At 42.9% G+C, this 18,805-nt stretch overlaps 1 protein-coding gene across 7 annotated transcripts in view; it reads right to left on the reverse strand.

The window, feature by feature from the left end:
- Nucleotides 1-2,487: 2,487 nt before the first annotated feature.
- Nucleotides 2,488-18,805, reverse strand: part of ZNF827 (zinc finger protein 827) — a 175,630-nt gene continuing 159,312 nt past the window's right edge. For 3 of the 7 annotated variants that reach the window (XM_030816201.1, XM_003257774.4, XM_030816202.1), the window contains 3 exons: nt 10,399-10,590; nt 9,840-10,017; nt 2,488-6,442 (listed from right to left, as the gene is read on the reverse strand). In XM_030816201.1, coding sequence (XP_030672061.1) covers nt 5,623-6,442; nt 9,840-10,017; nt 10,399-10,590 — 1,190 coding nt within the window. In that variant the 3' untranslated portion in view covers nt 2,488-5,622. Of the gene's footprint in view, nt 6,443-7,931; nt 7,965-8,243; nt 8,311-9,826; nt 10,018-10,398; nt 10,591-18,805 lie in introns of all 7 variants that reach the window. The other 4 variants (XM_030816204.1, XM_030816203.1, XM_030816206.1 and 1 more) reach the window with 4 other exon arrangements.

An 18,805-nucleotide genomic window follows, 5' to 3' on the forward strand; every position in this document is an offset into this window, starting at 1 on the left:
AGGCTGACTTTTTCTTGTTTACAACAAACTGTAGAATCATAGTTGATTATATGTTATATTAGAGTGGGAAGGGGCCTTAGAGATCATTTAGTTCAGCGGCTCTTTTCATAAGATGCTTAATGGTATGTCATAATAACACCCCTAGTTTGTGTCTGAGCCAGGTTTGTAACTCAGGTAGCCCAACTCCAAGTAATCCAAATTTTCTCACTATACAGGGTAAAAAACCATCTATAAGGAATTATGCAGGGGGAAATGATTTTGAAGTCTGAATTGAAGCAGATTCTGTGCTCCTGGTTTATAATTCTACTGAAAACCAAGAACTAATGAATTAATACTTAGCTATACGAGATAGGAATTCCAGGGGGATATGGCAATTGGTTTTTCTTTTCCCTTTTGCACCTCCTATCAGTGTGAGCAGGATCTGAATTTTCCTGTTTTACAGATTCAACTACAAAGAAAGAATTATGAACAGAAGCTCTACTACTTCATAAAGAAGAAGAGGCCTTGATTAATAAATAACCCTTCAGATGTTGCACAGGGAAAAACGGGGTGCCCCAATTTCTGGGAGTCACCGCACTTCACTTACCCTGGGGCCTGTTTTACAGGCATTTGCCTGCTTAGTTAATTGTAGTTATTCCCAAAATAAACCCCATTTTGTGTGGGACTCTTCTATTCTGAGGGAATGATGTAAGCAAGAATATTGGCTGGAGTATCTTGAATATCTGTGATAGATGGCTCCTTAGAATGAATCTTAAATCTCCAAGGGACTCCTTTTATCTTGTGATTTTGCTCACAGGTTCTAAGCTGCTGCTGGGAAGGGTTCCAGTTCTATATTCTCGGTCTTCTGGAAGCACCGATGAAATCACTCAGCTGCTACCCGCTTCCATCTCTCACTAAGCACCTCTTGGCTCTCCTTCGTCCCCACAGACTGAAAGCATGGAGGTGACTAATGAGATGTGTCTTCCCCTTCAAATTGTTCACAAGCCCCACATGACCTTTGGCAGGCAGGGGTTCTACTGTGATGTTTCTGACTGTGGATAAGGGGACATATGTGCTCACGACGGTTTGCTATTTCTCCTTGCTCTCCTGTGACCAGTGCGGCAGCTCTGTTAAATGTCAGGCATAGTTCATTGGTGGCCCCCAAACAATCCATCAGCAGTGGACACATTATAGAAAACATGGCTTTGAGTCTTAGCTTAAACTATATTTATGTAGCATGACAGTAGGAGAAATATCTAATTGTGCTTGGATTAAAATTCAAAGGCTTCATGACTGGCTTGGAGATGCCGGGGTCCACACACCGTGTTTTCCAGAGAAGTCAAGATGGGAGAGGATGTGGTCTGTTCTGTCATGAACAGTTCTGTTTCCAGACCGTTTCTCAAAGTCACTGAAGGCCCATTTCTGGGGAGATGATTACTAAACTGATGATTATTTTCTTTGTATTGCTGGCTATTCTCAACGTCAGGGAAAATGTAAGGTAGCTGTGGAGTTTAAGGAAAAAAAAATGTGTACACAAAATGAGAAGCCACACCTGCCTGTAGCACTAGCAAAAATCAAAGAAGTCTGGCTTATTTTAACATTTTCGATAAACACCAGCCACCTCAAAACAAAATTAGTATTTGAATCAAATTAACGTATTTGACTCAATCACCTAAAAAATAGCTATTGGATGAGAAAATAGTGTCTAATTAGTGACTGGCTTCTCCTACATTATCTCATTTTTAAAAAAGTAAATTTGATCTTTTTAAATGTTAGAGTGAAGTGGTTCACAATTGCTTGAAATAAGCAAAGGACATTATATTTATAAGCATGCAAATTACAAACCAGGCAAAACAGTCTCTTCTGCTGCTTTATATATTTTTGTCAACCATCATAGATTCATGGAAAGGTCTCAAATAGATAGAACAAAATGGATTTTAAAAAATTGTTTGAACTTAGTGTGTTTTTCATTTCTTTCTCTCTCTGTCTTTGGTCTCCGTTTCTTTCTCTGGTACCTTCCCTTGAATGGTGAACTATTATTACTTGCATTTGGATAGATTATTATTTAGTTTGCAAAACATACCATTTTTCCACTCATTAAAATCTCATAGTTGCCCGACTTCATTAAGATAAATGGAATTATTCATCTGTTTTCCCCCCTTTGGCTATGGGGTCAATGAAATGATGTTAAGCAGGAGAGGATAGGGCTGGCAAACACTTTTAAATGTCACTAAGTAATTTCAGGAAGGAGCTGGCCTGCCACTGTCCTGAATGATGGATATGCTCTCAAACTTAATGGCCGTTAATGATGTACATAATAACAGTTTGCATTATAAACATCGCTGTTCAACACTTGAATTTTGTGACAGTTATAACCAGGAGTGGACACTTCTGAAATCTGATTAAAATACACCGAGAAGTAAAAAACAGAACAAAGCAAGACAAACAAAACGCTGAGACTAACAAGCAGTCAAGGATGGCAAACCAAAAAAGAAAAAGAAACAAGAGTATAGCCAACCTTTTTTTTTTTTTAATTAGAGTATATTATACTTTCAAACTGGATACACTAGAAATTGGCAATGCAACATAAGATGCAAAGGAATATACCAGTTACTGTCAAAATGACCCTGTACAGCCTTGTAATGCAAAAAGCTTTATACAATACAAATTTTCAGTAATGTACACAAACCTTGACAGTATGATCATCTGAACATAATATGAAGAGTTAAGAAAAGGATAGAAGAAAGAAAGTGCTGAGAACCCTAACTGCATTACTATATGGAAAAATAAGCTAGTTTTCATTGAAGAATGCATAGTGACAACAATTGAAGTTAGTTGGTAGGTGAATTTCTCAAAGATGTTAGTGTTTTACACGGAAAGGATATCTGCGGAATACATCCTTCCCTGAGTATCAAACTGCAAACCAAATTCAGGGGTACATATTTTCTAGGGTGGAGTCTGAAAAATGCTGTAGATTTTTTTCTTTATTAATAACAATAATAATATAAAAAGTCAAACAAACTCCAAACACACCTTTTCTCACTCAGAAAACTTTTATAATTTACCAGAAAGATTGATGACTCTTTCCAAAGTGCTAAAAAAGTTGCCCAATTATATTAAGCATTACTAAGTCATTCAAATACAAGTTCAGTGGCAAGCAGTGAAATGCATGGCATTTGAGCAGTAAACGTCTCCTTCTTTCACCTCCTCTCGTTCTTGAGTTGCAACCCTAGACCTCCTATTGCACAAGTGGCATGCTGTAAAACCTATAGTCCGAATTGTCGGGGCCACCCTTTCAGGTTTTTAACCCGCTGGTGCTTAAGTGTGATTCACCTTTTCTACCAGCCTCTGTGGGATTACTTTAGCCCTCTTTCCTGTCATCACTGAACTTGTAATTTTGAAAACACACTATTAGCCAAGTGGCACATTCTCCATTATATGGGGATAAAGACATGACTTGAAAACAAAACAAAACAAAACAAAAAAACCATCCCACCCATAAGCCCAGTATTCTTGGAGTGTATTGTCCATAACTATCTATAGTGTCTTTTACTGAGACATTGACGCGGCGAGGTTGAACATCGTTTCAAACCTGGCCAAGAGCAAAGGTCTCTGCTGGAGAATGACTGAGGGTTTGGGAGCTTCCCGCTCCCTGTGGGCATCTCCTTAGTGTAAACAGGTTTGCCAGGGCACCAAGTAGGCTCCCCATCCATGGCGGGATGACTGGCAAAGGGAGGTGTGGCACACCTGCTGGGTGTGGGGAAGAGGGGCTGGCATGAAGGGGACTGAGGAGACCATGGTGTGGACAGAGAGTACAGTCTTCTGGCTTCCTGTAGAACTGTACTAATAACCAGGGAGCTTTCAGCAAAGCAAACTGACTAGAGGAAGAACGTTAGGGATGCTTTTATTTTCCCCTGGTGAAACAGATTTTAAAAAACCCCAACTCTTAGGATAACACATGATGGAAAACAGCAACACAGTAAGAAAGTGTTCCTCCTGTACACCAGATCTCCAATAGATAAATAATATATAAACTTTTATATTCCAAACTTCCCATTATTATACAAAGAACATTTCTTCCTGCTCTTTCAGCCTGTTTCATACTGGAAATTCTGTTGTTTTAAAAATACAAGCAATGAACATATTCAGCCAAAGATTTTTTCCTTTTTTCTTTTTAAATCACCCATTACTTTTTAAGATTAGCAAAGGGCTTTACAACCAACCCACACCTGCTTCCTGCTGCAATAAAGTGCTGCACATAAATTGCCATTTTAATGACCACAAAATAAGAGCTTTTAAATAAGTATAAAGTTAGCCTCCTAGCAGGTTACATCTACCAGGCGTTAACAAAATGGAATACAGAATTACTAATAACATGGAGGATACCGCGATTAGCCAGAAGGTCAGCAAAACACAATGGAAACTTGTCAGGGGCATAAACTGAACCATAGGACTAAACAGCACCTTTTTGTTGCGTCATTATATGTCAAAGAGGTTGTGGCTAAATCTTCAAACATACAGTCTACTCATTCCATAAAAAAGGTACATTTTCTTCCTTTTATTTTACTTTTTTTTTCAGATGAGAAACAAAAACTAGTGCAAGACCATAGCACTGTGCAAAACTGCCATTTCTTTTTTTTAGTCTGAGCATTTATACCCAGAATTTATCCAAACCCCTTTTAATCTCCTTGGCTGGATTTATCAACCATAAATTTTTTCACCCATACATTTCTTTTTCCTGCAAACAAATGGTAACCACTGAATTAATACATCATATATATATATAATCTGCCCTTAAAAAATGATGCACTGTGTGTGTGCACCGTACACATTTGTCTACGTGTGGGCACACACACAAAACACACTTAAGTTCTGTGATGTTAGCTGCAGTGCTGCGAGATATTTCTTCCAGATCAGTCACTTGATTCCTTGCCTCTTCATCACCAGAGAAGATCTGAGCGCAAGGTCTCCCGCACTCTGGCGGAAATCTCCAGCAGCACTGTAGATGTCTACCATTCCTTCATCGACTAAGCACCAGGCCCTACCACTCTGTAGCCGTCAAAGAGAGAGGGAAAGGTGATGAAGGAGCACAGGGAGAGACTGTCGTGGATGAACAACCCAGGAGGGAAAAGAATGTTCATCGCTGTTAAAGAAGCCAGTACAAAGAATGTGCAATAGAAATGTCATGGCACACAACACACGGCTTTCTCTTTCAGAATCCACACACCGCATTCACCCAACAGAAAACCAAATGCACCAGTATATAAGCTTACAAGTGCTGATTGCTATTAAGGACACTCTCTTTAGGGTTTAACAAGACAAGATTCCTTTCAGAGAAAAGTACGGAGAAGGGCTGAGAGTGGGAGTGGGTGGCTGGGGAGGCATGCCTCTGAAGGTAGAAGTATGCAGTAGGTCACCTCTCTGAAGATTGGATAAAGCAGCTTTCAGGTCAATGCAATAGGTATACACACAGAGCCAATTCTCTATTCCTTACTAAAGATATACAGTACACATGTTCCAGACCCATGGGGGTCTGTAGGTTTTGCAGCAACATACACCTGCTGGGGTTGTGTTTAAGTTTTGTGGGTTTTTTTTTTTTTTTGTCTTTTGTCTCTTTGTTTTTGGTACAGAACATGGCTGCCCTCAGACAGTCTCTGCTCTTTCTCGCAGTCCGAGATAGGCGAGGAAGGAGTGTTTGGGTGAGGGGATGCTGGGAGGCGCAGTCTGAGGTCGGGGAGGGTGGAATGTGAGATCCAAGTGGTTCTTGGGGTATAACATTGTCAAGGGAATGAGATGGGCAAAATCTGAGTTCCGGTACTTGTCAAAGCGCAAAGGGGAGCCGTTGAAGGCCAAAGCCTTGAGTGCCAGGTTGGGCTCTGAGCTGCTGCCGTGGGCTGCCGACAGGGCCACGGTCTGCAGAGCCTGGGAGGCGGACATAACTGACAGGGGAGATAGGAGATTCCGGGAGCTCCCGACCACCAGGAGCGGGGCCCCCGGGCCGGCCGGTTCCTTGGGGGCTGGACACAGGCCCTTCTTGTCCTCCTCGGGGCAGTCCCCACTCTGGTGCTTCTTGACGTGGCGGCTGAAGACGAAAGGGTGTGTGGTCTTGAACAGGCACTCTTCGCAGCTGAAGGTCTGGCGTGGGGCGTGCTTCAGCTTCTTGTGCAGGTTGAGATTGTCCTTGCGCTTGCAGCTGTAGCTGCACTGGTCACAGTGGAAGGGCCGCTCCCCGGTGTGGACGCGCACGTGCTCGATGAGCTTGTTGGCGGTCTTGGACAGGTAGCCGCACTGGTCGCACTTGTAGTGGTTGCCCAGGCGGTGCTCCCGGGTGTGCGTCTCCAGCTCCAGCTGGTTGGCCTTCACCGTCTGGCAGATCCGGCACTTGTACTCCATCTTGTAGTGGGTCTTGAGGTGGCACTCCATGGCAGCGGGGCGGTTGGTGGAATAAATGCAGAATGGGCACCTGCCGGGGAAAGCAACGCAAGCGAGGTTCAGCCGGGAAGGTTCGGAGGCAGCCGCGCTTCTCCCCGCCTCACCAGCCTTCCCTCACACCACCCCCCGAGTGTCTGAGGCCTGGCCTGCCCAGCCCAGCCCAGCCCTGCCGCCTCTCAGGGGTGGAACGGCCCTTTTTGGCCCTCCCTGCTGACAGAGCAGTCCCCGCTGACAAACAGCTCTGGCGAGGTCCGCTCAGCCTATTCTGGGTCTCCTGGCCGATACAGGCAAGGCCAGCCCTCACCAAGGGGAGCAGAGAAAGTGCCAGGAATCAATTTGCTGGTGCTCCCCTCCAGCCCCCGCCCGGCCCCTCGGAGCCCTCCCCACTCCCAACCAGACAGCGCAGAGGTCTAAACCTCCTGACCTCCCCTCTAGATGGGAGCAACACAAAGAATCGACTTTTCATGCACCACACCAAGCACACGCAGAAAGGCTAAGAGGTTTTAAAGAACAGCTTATAGGGGGAGCGCTACCTCCAGCAAACAGAAAGTCACAGGGGTCAGAATCGTGCTTATTAAGGGGTTGTTAGGATGAGAAGGCCTGTGTGTGTCTCTCTGTGTGAGTGCGTGCATGTGTACATATCTATGTACTCGTAAAACATATCTCCCTACAGGACTGGCTCTTTGTCAGGAAAGGAAGCTGAGGACTATGGCAGGGGCATGGGAGGAGAAGGAAGCCCACCCAACGGCCCATCTGCTAATGAGGAAGGGAGGAGGGAGGGAGACAACTGCTATCTGGAGCTCGAAAACATTAATACGTGATTATGCTGGAGATAGGATAATAATCCAACTGGATTGGAAATTCTCAGAGGGCAGTACCGTATCTTACATTTCCTCTGCATTCTCTGTAGTGCTTGGTAGAGTACTCAGCACATGGTAAGCACTCAGGACATACTGGTTCATTATTTGAGTGGTCTCTACAGGCAATTTAGGTAGATTCTGGAAGGGCAGATGCTGGTCCCAGCTCCATCACCTTGTCAGGCTGGAGCTGGACACCCTAGCCTGGGCCTCTCTGTGGCTCGGTTTCTCCATCCTTTGCAGTGAGGCTACGCTACCACCAACCCTCCTGGCTGTCCAGAGGGGCCACGAGGAGTGGTGAGGCCATGTTAACAAACTCTGCTGAGCCTCTCTTTTAGAAGCTGCCAGGCTGGAGTCAGTGGCTTATATGAGAACTGTAGCGTGTTTGCTCTCTTTCCACAAAGAATGCAGATGCAAAAGTGGCTGCCTCAGCTCTTGCTTGGCTCCTGCAGGGCAGGGCCCAGGAGTGGACTGTCCTCGGAGGGTCTGGAGAGGTGTTCAGCAGAGCCCAACACAACCAAGTGCACCGTGCACGGCCTCCTCAGCGCCAAGCTCGCCGTTAGCCTTTGAACCTCAGCTCACAGAAGAGTGCACACGAGAGAAATATAAAGCCCATTCCCAGGTCAGGTGCACACACAACCCCTACGCCAAGCTGGGCCTTACCTAGAGGAGTCTGAAACTCACCACTGTCCTGAGCTACGGCAAAAGAAAAATAATAGTATAATCTTATTTGATCTGCATTATGAACAGGATATAGAGTACAAGCAGTTCCATCACAGAAAAGCAATTTAGACATCAGCAGTCTGTTTCATTTTAAGGACATTTCTGTGACCCACAGCTCAATCTTTCTTTCACTGCTCAGGCAAAGTGCTAAGGGTTTTCCGTGCTCCCGTTATTTTCTTAAAGACACTCTCTCAGGCAAATTAATTCTCTGATATGGCAAAGGAAACAAAACAAAACAAAACAAAGACTCACTGTATAGCCAGAAGGCATTATCAATTTTTTCAAAGTATTCTTCTACTTGGTCATCCTAGAACATAAACTATTACACAGGGGACGGTTAGCACCGCATGGGAAGTGTCTGTACCAGCAAAAGCATCAGAGTTCACTGTGCATTCTCCCCAATGGCTTCAGAGGCTCGGGACTTTGGAGGTCCCTGAGGAAAGGCGAACTGGCAAAGCCACAACTGGCAGGGGCTGCAATGTTCATGGGTGTGACTGGGCTACTGGGAAGGGCAGTGAGCACTGGTCCAACCACAGAAAAACATGGTTCTGGTGTTTCTCTTTTTAAAATGAGAGCACACAAATATTTATAAAGGGACACTGGGAACAAACCAAATCAAATCCCCAAATAAGCTCTCGCTAGGCATTTCCCATCTACTGGTTTCCTTGAATTATAATCACCCCCTCCCCAATCCCTTCTGCCCTCCCCTCCCCCTCCCTCGGAAGCACCCCCAAGAGTGAAACGAAATGGAGTTCAACGGTCCTGTTGTTCCCTGACTCTTCTATGTGGGGAGTTTTTGAGGAGGCAGGGGCCTGGGGGGACCCAGCCTGCACTGCCCCCAACACTCCACTCCCGGGGTCTTTTCCATCTCTCCCTTCCTCACCCATCTGGGGGAGTCATGCCACCTCTCTGGCAGGTTGCGCGGTTCAATGATGAACATGTTTTAAAACAAAAGGTTTTTTTTCCCCCTTGTGTTAAGTAAAATGTAATTTTTCATTCAACATGATCATTTAGCTGAGAATTAGTAATTATGCCTTGAAAACTGTGTCTTTCTGTGTCCTCCTACCTGTGCTGCTTTCTCTTTACCAGACCCTAAGTGCCTTGTGAACAGGGACTCTGATTTCACTGCGCAGATGAGGTAGTGCTAGGACATACATTTCTTGAGGGTGGAAATGGTGTTTTATTTCTGTGTGCCTGTTAGCACCTATTATCAAGCCAGACACACAGTATGTTTGATATTAGTTGATTGGTCTCACTTGAGACCAAAGGGCCTCTTGAAAATACTGGTTACAGATGATGCTTGTTGTCTAGATCTTGGGAAGAAGACATCAGTATGTTTGCAGGAGGACCATAAAGCACATGATCGTTGCATGAAAAATGTTGCCTCCTGCCTGTTCAAACTGTCCAATTTTGGAGGGTGGGGTGGTTGTAATGCTTACTTAAAGGATATGTAGCAAGCCATCAGAAAAACAGAGAAGGTGAATCTCGGTCACAGTATGATTTATGCTTGGAGACACTAAGCCCTGAGTCCATTAAAATCAAGTCTGAACAAAACTCAAGCAGTGTAGTCTACTCTTGCATGCTGGGTTGTTCCAACGTGTCTTTTTTCTTGCCCTGAATCCCAGGATATTCGCAAAATGGATTCTCCTACTGACATCTGTTGACACCCCAGGGGGACAGGTCTAATTCAGTCCAGCTAAAGGCAGCAGGGGTTCCTGACTAACTCCCCTCATACCAAGCTCCCCTTCTCCATGACTCCCAAAACCTTCATGGGAAAGGACGGGGAAGGGAAGGGGAAAGGGTATTTAATAACAACGCAGTAAAAGGTTCTGTACTTGCTTTCCTTACTTGAGCCCACCGGTGGGGACAGTGTGGCATTTCTTATGCTCCAGCAGCTGTTCGGGGGTCTTCATGAACTTGTGGCACACATCACACTCAAACATCCGGGTGATGAGGTGTATCTGCAGATGACGCTCAAACATGTTCTTCGTCTTGCAGACAAAGTTGCAAAAAACACATTCGAACCCTGCAAGGACCGAAGCTGGGTATAGAGGTGCACGGGGCAGCGGGGAGAGGAGGGCAGGAGTGGAGCCAAGCTCCCCGCCACTTCCTCCCGCCTCCTCCGATGCCTGACAGCTATACCCTTCTAGGCACTGTTCCCCATATCTCTGTGCTAAAAGGAGTTAAATGTACAAACATCGGAATCAATGTCGCCCTCCCCATCCTTCCACCCCATACTCGGATTCAAATTACGCCAAAAGAAATGCAAACTTTAGGTGAGGCCCAGCATACTGCATCCTAGGCCTGTTATCAGTTTTTGACATCGCTCCTGTCCAGGGCTTATTCTCAAGAATGGGTCATCCTGGGTGCGGAGGGTTGAGCAGGCTCACACCCACTTCCTCCTTACCTTTCTCTGGCTTTTCCTCACTGTTCAGTGAGGGCTGGCTCCCAGGCATGACAGAGATGACCAGCAGGTTGTTCCCGCCCTTGTTTTTCTGGGAGCCATCTGAATCATCTTTGCTGTTGGCTGAATCACTCAGAGCTGAGAGGGAGGATGAAGAGGGGCTATTTGATTCGCTGGGGGTCTTCCTGTCTTCCCCTGAAAAATAAGCAAATAACCCAGTCTGTTACTGAGATGAAAATCCTCAGAATTATAGCAACTGAGGGTGACGAGTTGAGTCTCATGGATGCATCATCATTCTGGGGGCACAGGCTCATGTCCCCAGCTCCCCCACTGCTGGGGGATCCCAGGTCCTAAGGCACCTACCTCCTTTGTGGTACTGGGGGCCAAGAGCAGGCATTCATTAATTTGACAAGTGTTTATTAAGGTCTTACATGAATTAAAATAAAATGACAGTAATAGCTAAGACGTACTAAACATGTTACCACGTTCCAGGAACTGTATTATACTTTAAATTATCTCATTTTGTTTTTTCAAAAATCCTATGTGGCACAACTGTTATCAGTCCCATTTTACGAAGAGGGAATGGAGTCACAGAAAGGTTAATCTGGCCTAGATCATATGGCTGGGAAGTGGTGAAGAGGTTTGAGTTGGTTTGACTCCAGGGTCCATGCTCTTCGTCAGTACTCGGGACCCTCTCCCTCAAAGCCAGACACAAACAAGTCAGCAGGCCATTAAAATCTAGTGTCAGAAGACTTCTGCTTCTACTCAAGAGAGAGTGTCAGGGACTGGGTTTACCATTACTACTAACAACTGAAAAAAATCAGACAAAATATACCAAATGCTAGTTTTCGTATCACTGGATGTTAGGCAATGAAAAAAAGTGGCCCCTAAGAGACAGGAAACAAAAGAAGTGAGCCATATGACTGATCAGTTTCCTGCCTTGAGACTCTCCAGGCTTCATTGCAGAGAGGAGGAACCAGGTAGAACCTGACAGACTCCCTGAGTGGAGGGGAGGATACAGAGCTGAAGGTCTGACCAGACTTTGCAGGACGGAGTATCAGAGAGGAAGGGGCAGCACAGAAGAACAACCCCAGGGACGCAGAGAGGGTCCCCCTTGAGTATTCAACAAAGTATGGATCAGAGCATGGGGGTGAAGAAACTACCCATAGTTGGAGGGGGAAAAGTCACCTGAAAAGCTTAGAGAACAGTGCCCAGCACTCAGAGAGGGCTAGAAATAATGCCTGTTTCCACCAGTCAGATTGGAAAAACACATAATTTACAGGGCATTAGGTAGAAAACTAAGAAAGGTCTCTTAGTAGTGGGTCACCTAGATAAATCACTGCCTAGTGATCTAGACCCGCCAAAGAATCATGAAAGCCAGACCCCAAAGGAACGAGGTTTCCAGGTAGCTATCTGCATCCTAAAACAAAGGTCAAGAGTATGTATAGAAATATAAAATATTAAGCACCCAACATGGTAAAAACCACAATGTCTGCATCCAAAGGTGATCAGATGTGCAAAAAGATAAACACCATTCGAATTGAGAATAATCAACCAATCAAAGGTGACCCAGAACAGACACAGTTGTTAGACTTTGCAGACAAGGACATTAAAACAGTGGTGACTGTATTTCATATGTTCAAGAAGTAGAGACATGGACGATATTAAAAAGATCTAAATAAAATTTCTACCAATGAAAACTGCAATGTCTGTTACCAGCAGTAATCCCATTAGACATGGCAGAGGAAGATGAGTAAACCTGAAGATAATAGCTATAGAAACTATCTGAAATGAAACAGAAAGGAATTCCCCCAAATGAAAAGAGCATCAGTGAACTGTGGGATGCCTTTGGGAAGCTTAAAATAAGTTTAATTGGAATCCCTGGTGGGGTGGGGAGGGTGGAAATTTGAAATGGCCAAAAATTTTCCAAATTTGAGGAAAATCATAAACCCATAGATCCAAGAAGCTCAATGAACTTCAAGCATAAGAAACACGAAGAAACCTATACAAAAGAACATCATAAATTGCTCAAAATCAGTGCTAAAGAACAAAATCCTAAAAGTAGCCAGAGGAAGAAAGATATATTATGTGCACAGGAACAAAAACAAGGATGACAGTGGATTTCTCACTGGAAACTATGCAAGTAAGAAGACTGTAAAGCAACATCTTTAAAGTGCTGAAAGATACACTGTCAACCTAAAATCTTATACCTAGTGAAAATATATTTCAAAAATGAAGGCAACAAACAAAAGCTCACATTAAAACAAATGAAGGAATTCATCATCAGCAGATCTGAATTACAAGAAATGTTCAAAGCCCAGGCAGAAGAAAATGAAACCAGATATAAAACCGATCTACACAAAAGAATGAAGAGGCTGGAAATAATAAATACATGGATAAATTCATAATTTTTAAATTACCGAAATATCTTTAAAAGATAAAACTAACATTGTTTAAACAAAAATAACAGTTTTTGTAGGGTTTATAAAACATATAAGTAAACATATGACAATAGCATAAAGGCTAGGAGGAGAGAAATGGAAGTCTACTTGCGTGAGGTTCTTATACAACATATGGAGTGGTTTAATCAATCACTTGAAGTTTTACTGTGATAAATTAAAGATGTACTTTTTTTCTGGAGACAGGGTCTCACTCTGTTGCCCAAGCTGGAGTACAGTAACGTGATCCCAGCTCACTGCAACCTCCACCTCCCGGGTTCAAGCAATTTTCCTGCCTCAGCCTCCCAAGTAGCTGGGATTACAGGCGTGTGCATCATGCCTGGCTAATTTTTGTATTTTCAGAAGAGACAGGGTTTCACCATGTTGGCCAGGCTGGTCGTGAACTCCTGACCTCAAGTGATCTGCCCACTTTGGCCTCCCAACGTACTGGGATTACAAGCATGAGCCACCGTACCTGGCCTAAAGATGTACATTATAAACCCCAAGTAACTGGAGTGCTAGACTTTGTTCCTGGTTCAAGAGACTTAAGAATGTTAAGATGTCAATTATCCACAAAATGATTTACAGATTCAACGTGACCTCATAGTTTTAGGTTAGGGGAGAAAATATAGGGAGACTGTTCTTCAGTTCCCTTCAAATCACTTAATTAAGCAATCTAGTGACTGTAAATGTTAGAACCTAACTTCCTTTATTAGGAGATTAAATTAGCCAGGTGTGGTGGCATACGCCTGTAATCCCAGCTACTTGGGAGGCTGAGGCAGGAGAATCGTTTGAACCTGTGGAGGCGGAAGTTGTGGTGAGCAGACATGGCACCATTGTACTCCAGCCTGGGTGACAAAGCAAGACTCTGTCTCAAAAAAAAAAAAAAAATCTATATATATCTCTATATATATATGTATACAAAGTTTGGAAATAAACAGAGCTGTAATGGTGGGTTACACTAGAGTGTAAAATTACTGGTGTCGTGTTTGTTTACTTTTATTCCATTTTCAAAATTTTCTAGAGTGACCATATTTTTAAAAGTTTTTAAAAAGAGAAAGGAAGAAATATGTACCCACTTACAATGTTTTCAAATCCTGTTCCTGTCAGAACTGCACTTAGGGTCCAGGGCAGACAACTCTTACTTCAGCTCACAATTTTAAAAATCTTGCTCCTATTAGAACTGCAAGTATGTGACCTCAGTCACTGACCATGAGGAGCAATGGCACATGACTTTAGATTACAGACTTCTCTCTTGGTGCAAGAAAGCTATGTGACAACTAGTAAGTACCATTATTGCCAGTTGCTTATCAGTATATATTTAACCAGCTTAGTTACATTTTCTAGGTAGAACATTTTTAGCGGAGACCCTGAATCCCTGATATTGCAACTCTATCTTCTAATATTCACCTGTTGCAAGTGATTCTTTTAAATTCGTTTTTAGAATTAAAACATATTAATTTCAACTACCATCTCTAAACATAGATTCAAGTACCCTTAGGCTTAAGGCACCAGGCAGAAATACCTAAATTAATAAATGTATAAAGATACAATGTGCTGTGCCAGCCACTCTGTGATGCAGCCCAGCTTGCTCAATGTGTAATCCCTAGTCCAAACAGCCTCCCCTGTTTCTGTCCTCATCTTGTTTTGCTATGTCTGTGGAAAGAGCCAGGGTGCCCTTGCCAGCCAAGTCCAAGGCTGTGACCCAAGTGGTCATTTACCTTCTTCAGCATCACAAAGATCTTGGTGAAGGACACCTGCGCACAGGTGATGCAACTTCACACATTAGGACAACCAGCTGAAGAGAACTTAAAAAACAAAACAAAACAAAACCCCTAAATATTGCACAATTTTAAACAGCACAAATTAGGAAATTGAAATCATAAAAAAAATTACCAATCATCTTGCTTTCTCAATACAGACACTGTTACATTTTCGAGTACTTTTCACTCTTAACAAAGTAAGCACTTCTACTTTTAAATTGTTTCCATTAAGGTTAAGAATAAAGACTCTAGATCCAGGCTGGGTGCCGTGACTCACGCCCGTAATCCCAGCACTTTGGGAGGCTGAGGCGGGTGAATTGCCTGAGGTCAGGAGTTTGAGACCAGCCTGGCCAAATGGCAAAACCCCATCTCTACTAAAAATACCAAAAAATAAGCCTGGCGTGGTAGCCCATGCCTGTGATCCCAGCTACTCGGGGCTGAGACATGAAAATTGCTTGAACTTGAGAGGTGGAGGTTGCAGTGAGCCAAGATTGCGCCACTTCACTCCAGCCTCAGCAAGAGAGTGAGACCTTGTCTCTAAATAAATAAACAATAATAATAAAAAATAGATCAGAATATGTGAGTTTGAATCTCACCTCTACCACTTAGTAGCTGTATTATTTTGAACAAGATACTTAACTTTGTGCCTCAATTATCTCATCCATAAAATGGGGATAATATCAGCACTTGCCTCATATGGTGGTTGTGATAATTAAATAGGTTTTTATATGTAAATCACTAAGAACAATGTCTGGATCATGGTAAGCATTATAGAAAATATTATTCTATTATAAAACATACATAATAAAATATAATAATAATATAACTAATACTTTGTATTTTCCCATGCTATTTTAGATATTTATACAGGGTTGGCTCTCAAAAAATTCATGAAAATATTTGCATTGTTTTAAATGATTGTATTATATCCATGGAGGGGATTATTCTACTTAAATAGTTCCTTAAAATTAAATTTAAAGTTAAAATTAATATTTCACTGATTGAATATTTTCCCATGAATAAATTTCCCAGAGATGGGATTACTGAGTCACAGGGCATTACATTTTAAGCCTCTTGGTATATACAGCTTAATTAGTTTCCAAGGAGTTTTACCACTCTGCAGGGCAACAGCAATCTGAGTACCAGCATCATCCCAGCAACAGTGAGTATTAATATCAAATGTTCTCCTAACTTAACAGGTGGAATATAAGCCTTGAGTTTTACCTGGACTGCCAGTGAGGCTGTACGTGTTTCCTTATAGTAAGTGGTTAGCTTTTATTTCCTTCATTGTGAATTGACTGCTCATGTCCTCATATCCTTTGCTAATTCTTCAATTAGAGGCCTAAAGACTTTCTTAACAGTTTATAGGAATATTCTATGTAGTAAATATATTAACCTTTTGTCATTTTTGTAAACACATTTTTTTCAGACCCAGGTTTTGGTTTTGCTTCTCTTTTTCTGTTATTTTGCAAACCGAAGAAATTTTTATGTGTCAAATCTCTCGATTGTTTTCATTTGTGCTTTATTTTATCACTTAAGCTTTTACAAATCCTTCTCGCTCTGTAAGCTTGATAAATATTCTATTTTCTTCAGGCTTTTCTAGGGCTGATCTGTTAATAGGGATTCTGTAAGTTATCTGGAATTTATTTTGGTGTCAATGTGAGGTGAGGTATTGATAGCTGTATTTTCCAAATAGCCATTCAGATTCCTCAATGCCATTTATTGCAACATTTAGAAATTGCAGCAAAATTTGCATTGAAGAAGTCACAAGCACCAGAGGGGATATTTTCCCCTTGTTGATATTCTCTGCAGGGACAAGACGCCAGACAGTGGGAGAAAGAAGGTGAGGAGGGGTCACTATGCGGAAATGGCTAATGAGAGGACAGTTCCTCAGGTATCCCTTTAACATCCCACTCACAGGCATGCCTGGAGTAACAGCAACCCATAAGAAAATGTGAGAAAGCATGGGTTCTGTAGGAGACTAAACAAAATGCGTGCTGTTGATTAGAGCTTATCCTGTAGATCACAACTTCACTTAGGTAACAAGATAGCGTGGCAGATTTCCTAAGGTACTGAAATAATAGGTGCCTTTTCCGAAGACAGGAAAATCAAATTAGAGAACGAGGCTCACAGAATTAGAGAATCTTAGGCCTAAGGGCATCTCCTGCGCATCTGAAAATATAGGGAACAGATGGAGGCCCAGAGAAGTTAACTGAGGTCCTACATTCACAATACTACTTATGGTACCATAGGGTCTAGAACCTGGATCGAGAATTCAGTGTGTGCTTTCCTCCATGCCAAGTAACTTCCACATAGATTATAGAAATAAGTCACTAGGAATCTAAGGTTCAAGCAAGGGCCACGTCTGAGTAGTTTTCTTACTTAACATGCACAAATGTGCACAGATGAGCTTGCACACAAATATATTCATTCACTGAAGGAACATTGATTCCCCACTTGTACCGTGTAGGGCCTGCTCCAGGTGCTGAGATACAGCAGTGACTTAGATAAGCTCCCTGTTCTTGGGAATATATACTGCTATATATGTCATATAGCATATATATTGCTTTATATGTCATATAGCATATATATTGCTTTATATCATAACTTTGCAATAATCCAACTTACTAATTTACAGATTTAGATTGATCTATTTTGGGTCAAACTGAAACATCTCAAAACTATACTAAATATAGGAAACCCTTGCTGTGAGACCATTAGCTTATAACGGGGGTCAGCAAACTACAGTCCTTGGGCTCAAATGAGCCTCCTGTTTTTATAAATAAAGTTTTATTGGAACATGGCCATGCCCACTCATTTGCATATTGTCTATGACTACTTTCAAGTTTCAACAGCTGAGTTGAGTAGTAGTGACAGAAACTGTATGACCTGAAAGCCTAAAATATTTACTATTTGCCCCTTTGAAAAAAGCTTGCAGGGCCCTGGCTTATAAAATAGGTTTTAACCTTATTCTTAGAGCAGCAGCATTAAAGGCTCCTACTGAATTAAAAAAGAAACTTCTTTAATGCATTTCACTCTTGGGTGACTGTACTAACCAACAAGAATATTCTTTCCTGCTAGACAATGAGCCCTGAACCCTGCTACATCAGAGAGAACAAGATCTTTGCTTCATTCCCTGTGGTAATTACGAGGTATGTGTTTGCACTGGTTAGTTGTGAAGTTTCCACTCATGACAATTAAACGATGACAAGTCCAGCTTCTTCCTATCCATATGTTTTCTATGGTTTCTATGGTGGTATGGGCGTGGAGGGGGCTTTGGAGCAGGATGGGAGGGAGGAAGGTTTTCAACTGGGTTCAGGTATACTTTGGAGTAAAGAGGGTTAGAACGAAGGTTAACAGAAAGGAGAAAAAAAAGACTATCTGAAAAGCCAGTGGTAATGGAAAAGAGTTTGGCCTTTTCCTCCATTAGCCACTCCAGAAATGCTGAATTTAATTTGTCTTCAACATGGGTTTCCCAGCTCACCTGCTGCCCACAGCCTAATGTGGTTACAGTCAGACAACTGACTGTAAAAATGGCACCTTCTCACTCGGCATAACGGCTCTCTGCAGACCTCCAAGTCATAGCTGCTCAATTTACTGACAAAAACAAGCTTTTATTACTGTTGGCACCACTGAGCCAAAGTGGCCAGAGAAACACAGAGAGATCCTCCTCTGCCGTGTACATCGTCAGCACAACTGTCAGGGAAATTCCCCTTCCCGAATCCTTCAAGTGCTGATGATGTGAGGGGCTGACCCAACACCCAGGGCTGGCAATCAGCAACATCACCTCTTAATCTGTAAGCCCCGCAAATGCAGACGGAGCTCCTCCTCATTCTCGCTTAATGACTCCTTGCTGGTATGATTTGTAACCATCACTTGTGAGAGTATAATTGCACGGTGAAGTCAGAATGTTAACATCAATAAATGGAAGAAGTTAACCAGAATGGCAAGAAGCTTAAATAACAGCGGAGCACTGGTGAAGCCTTGGCCATGGCCTAGACAGTGATGGGTTTGTTTCAGGAGAATCTGGTTTTCTTTGGCCGCGAACACACATGCCATGCGTCATTAAGGAGAGCATCAGGGCTGCAGTTTCACTGGAGAGGAACAGAGCCTACAGAAGTAGGTGTGCAGTGCCCTGGCACGGGAAAACAGGTTCAAAGCTCTGCCAAGTGTTTCTCCGGGCTGTCAGAACAGCAATGATACAGAGAG

The sequence above is a fragment of the Nomascus leucogenys genome, chromosome 7b (assembly GCF_006542625.1).
Source record: "Nomascus leucogenys isolate Asia chromosome 7b, Asia_NLE_v1, whole genome shotgun sequence".
Lineage (NCBI taxonomy): Eukaryota > Metazoa > Chordata > Mammalia > Primates > Hylobatidae > Nomascus > Nomascus leucogenys.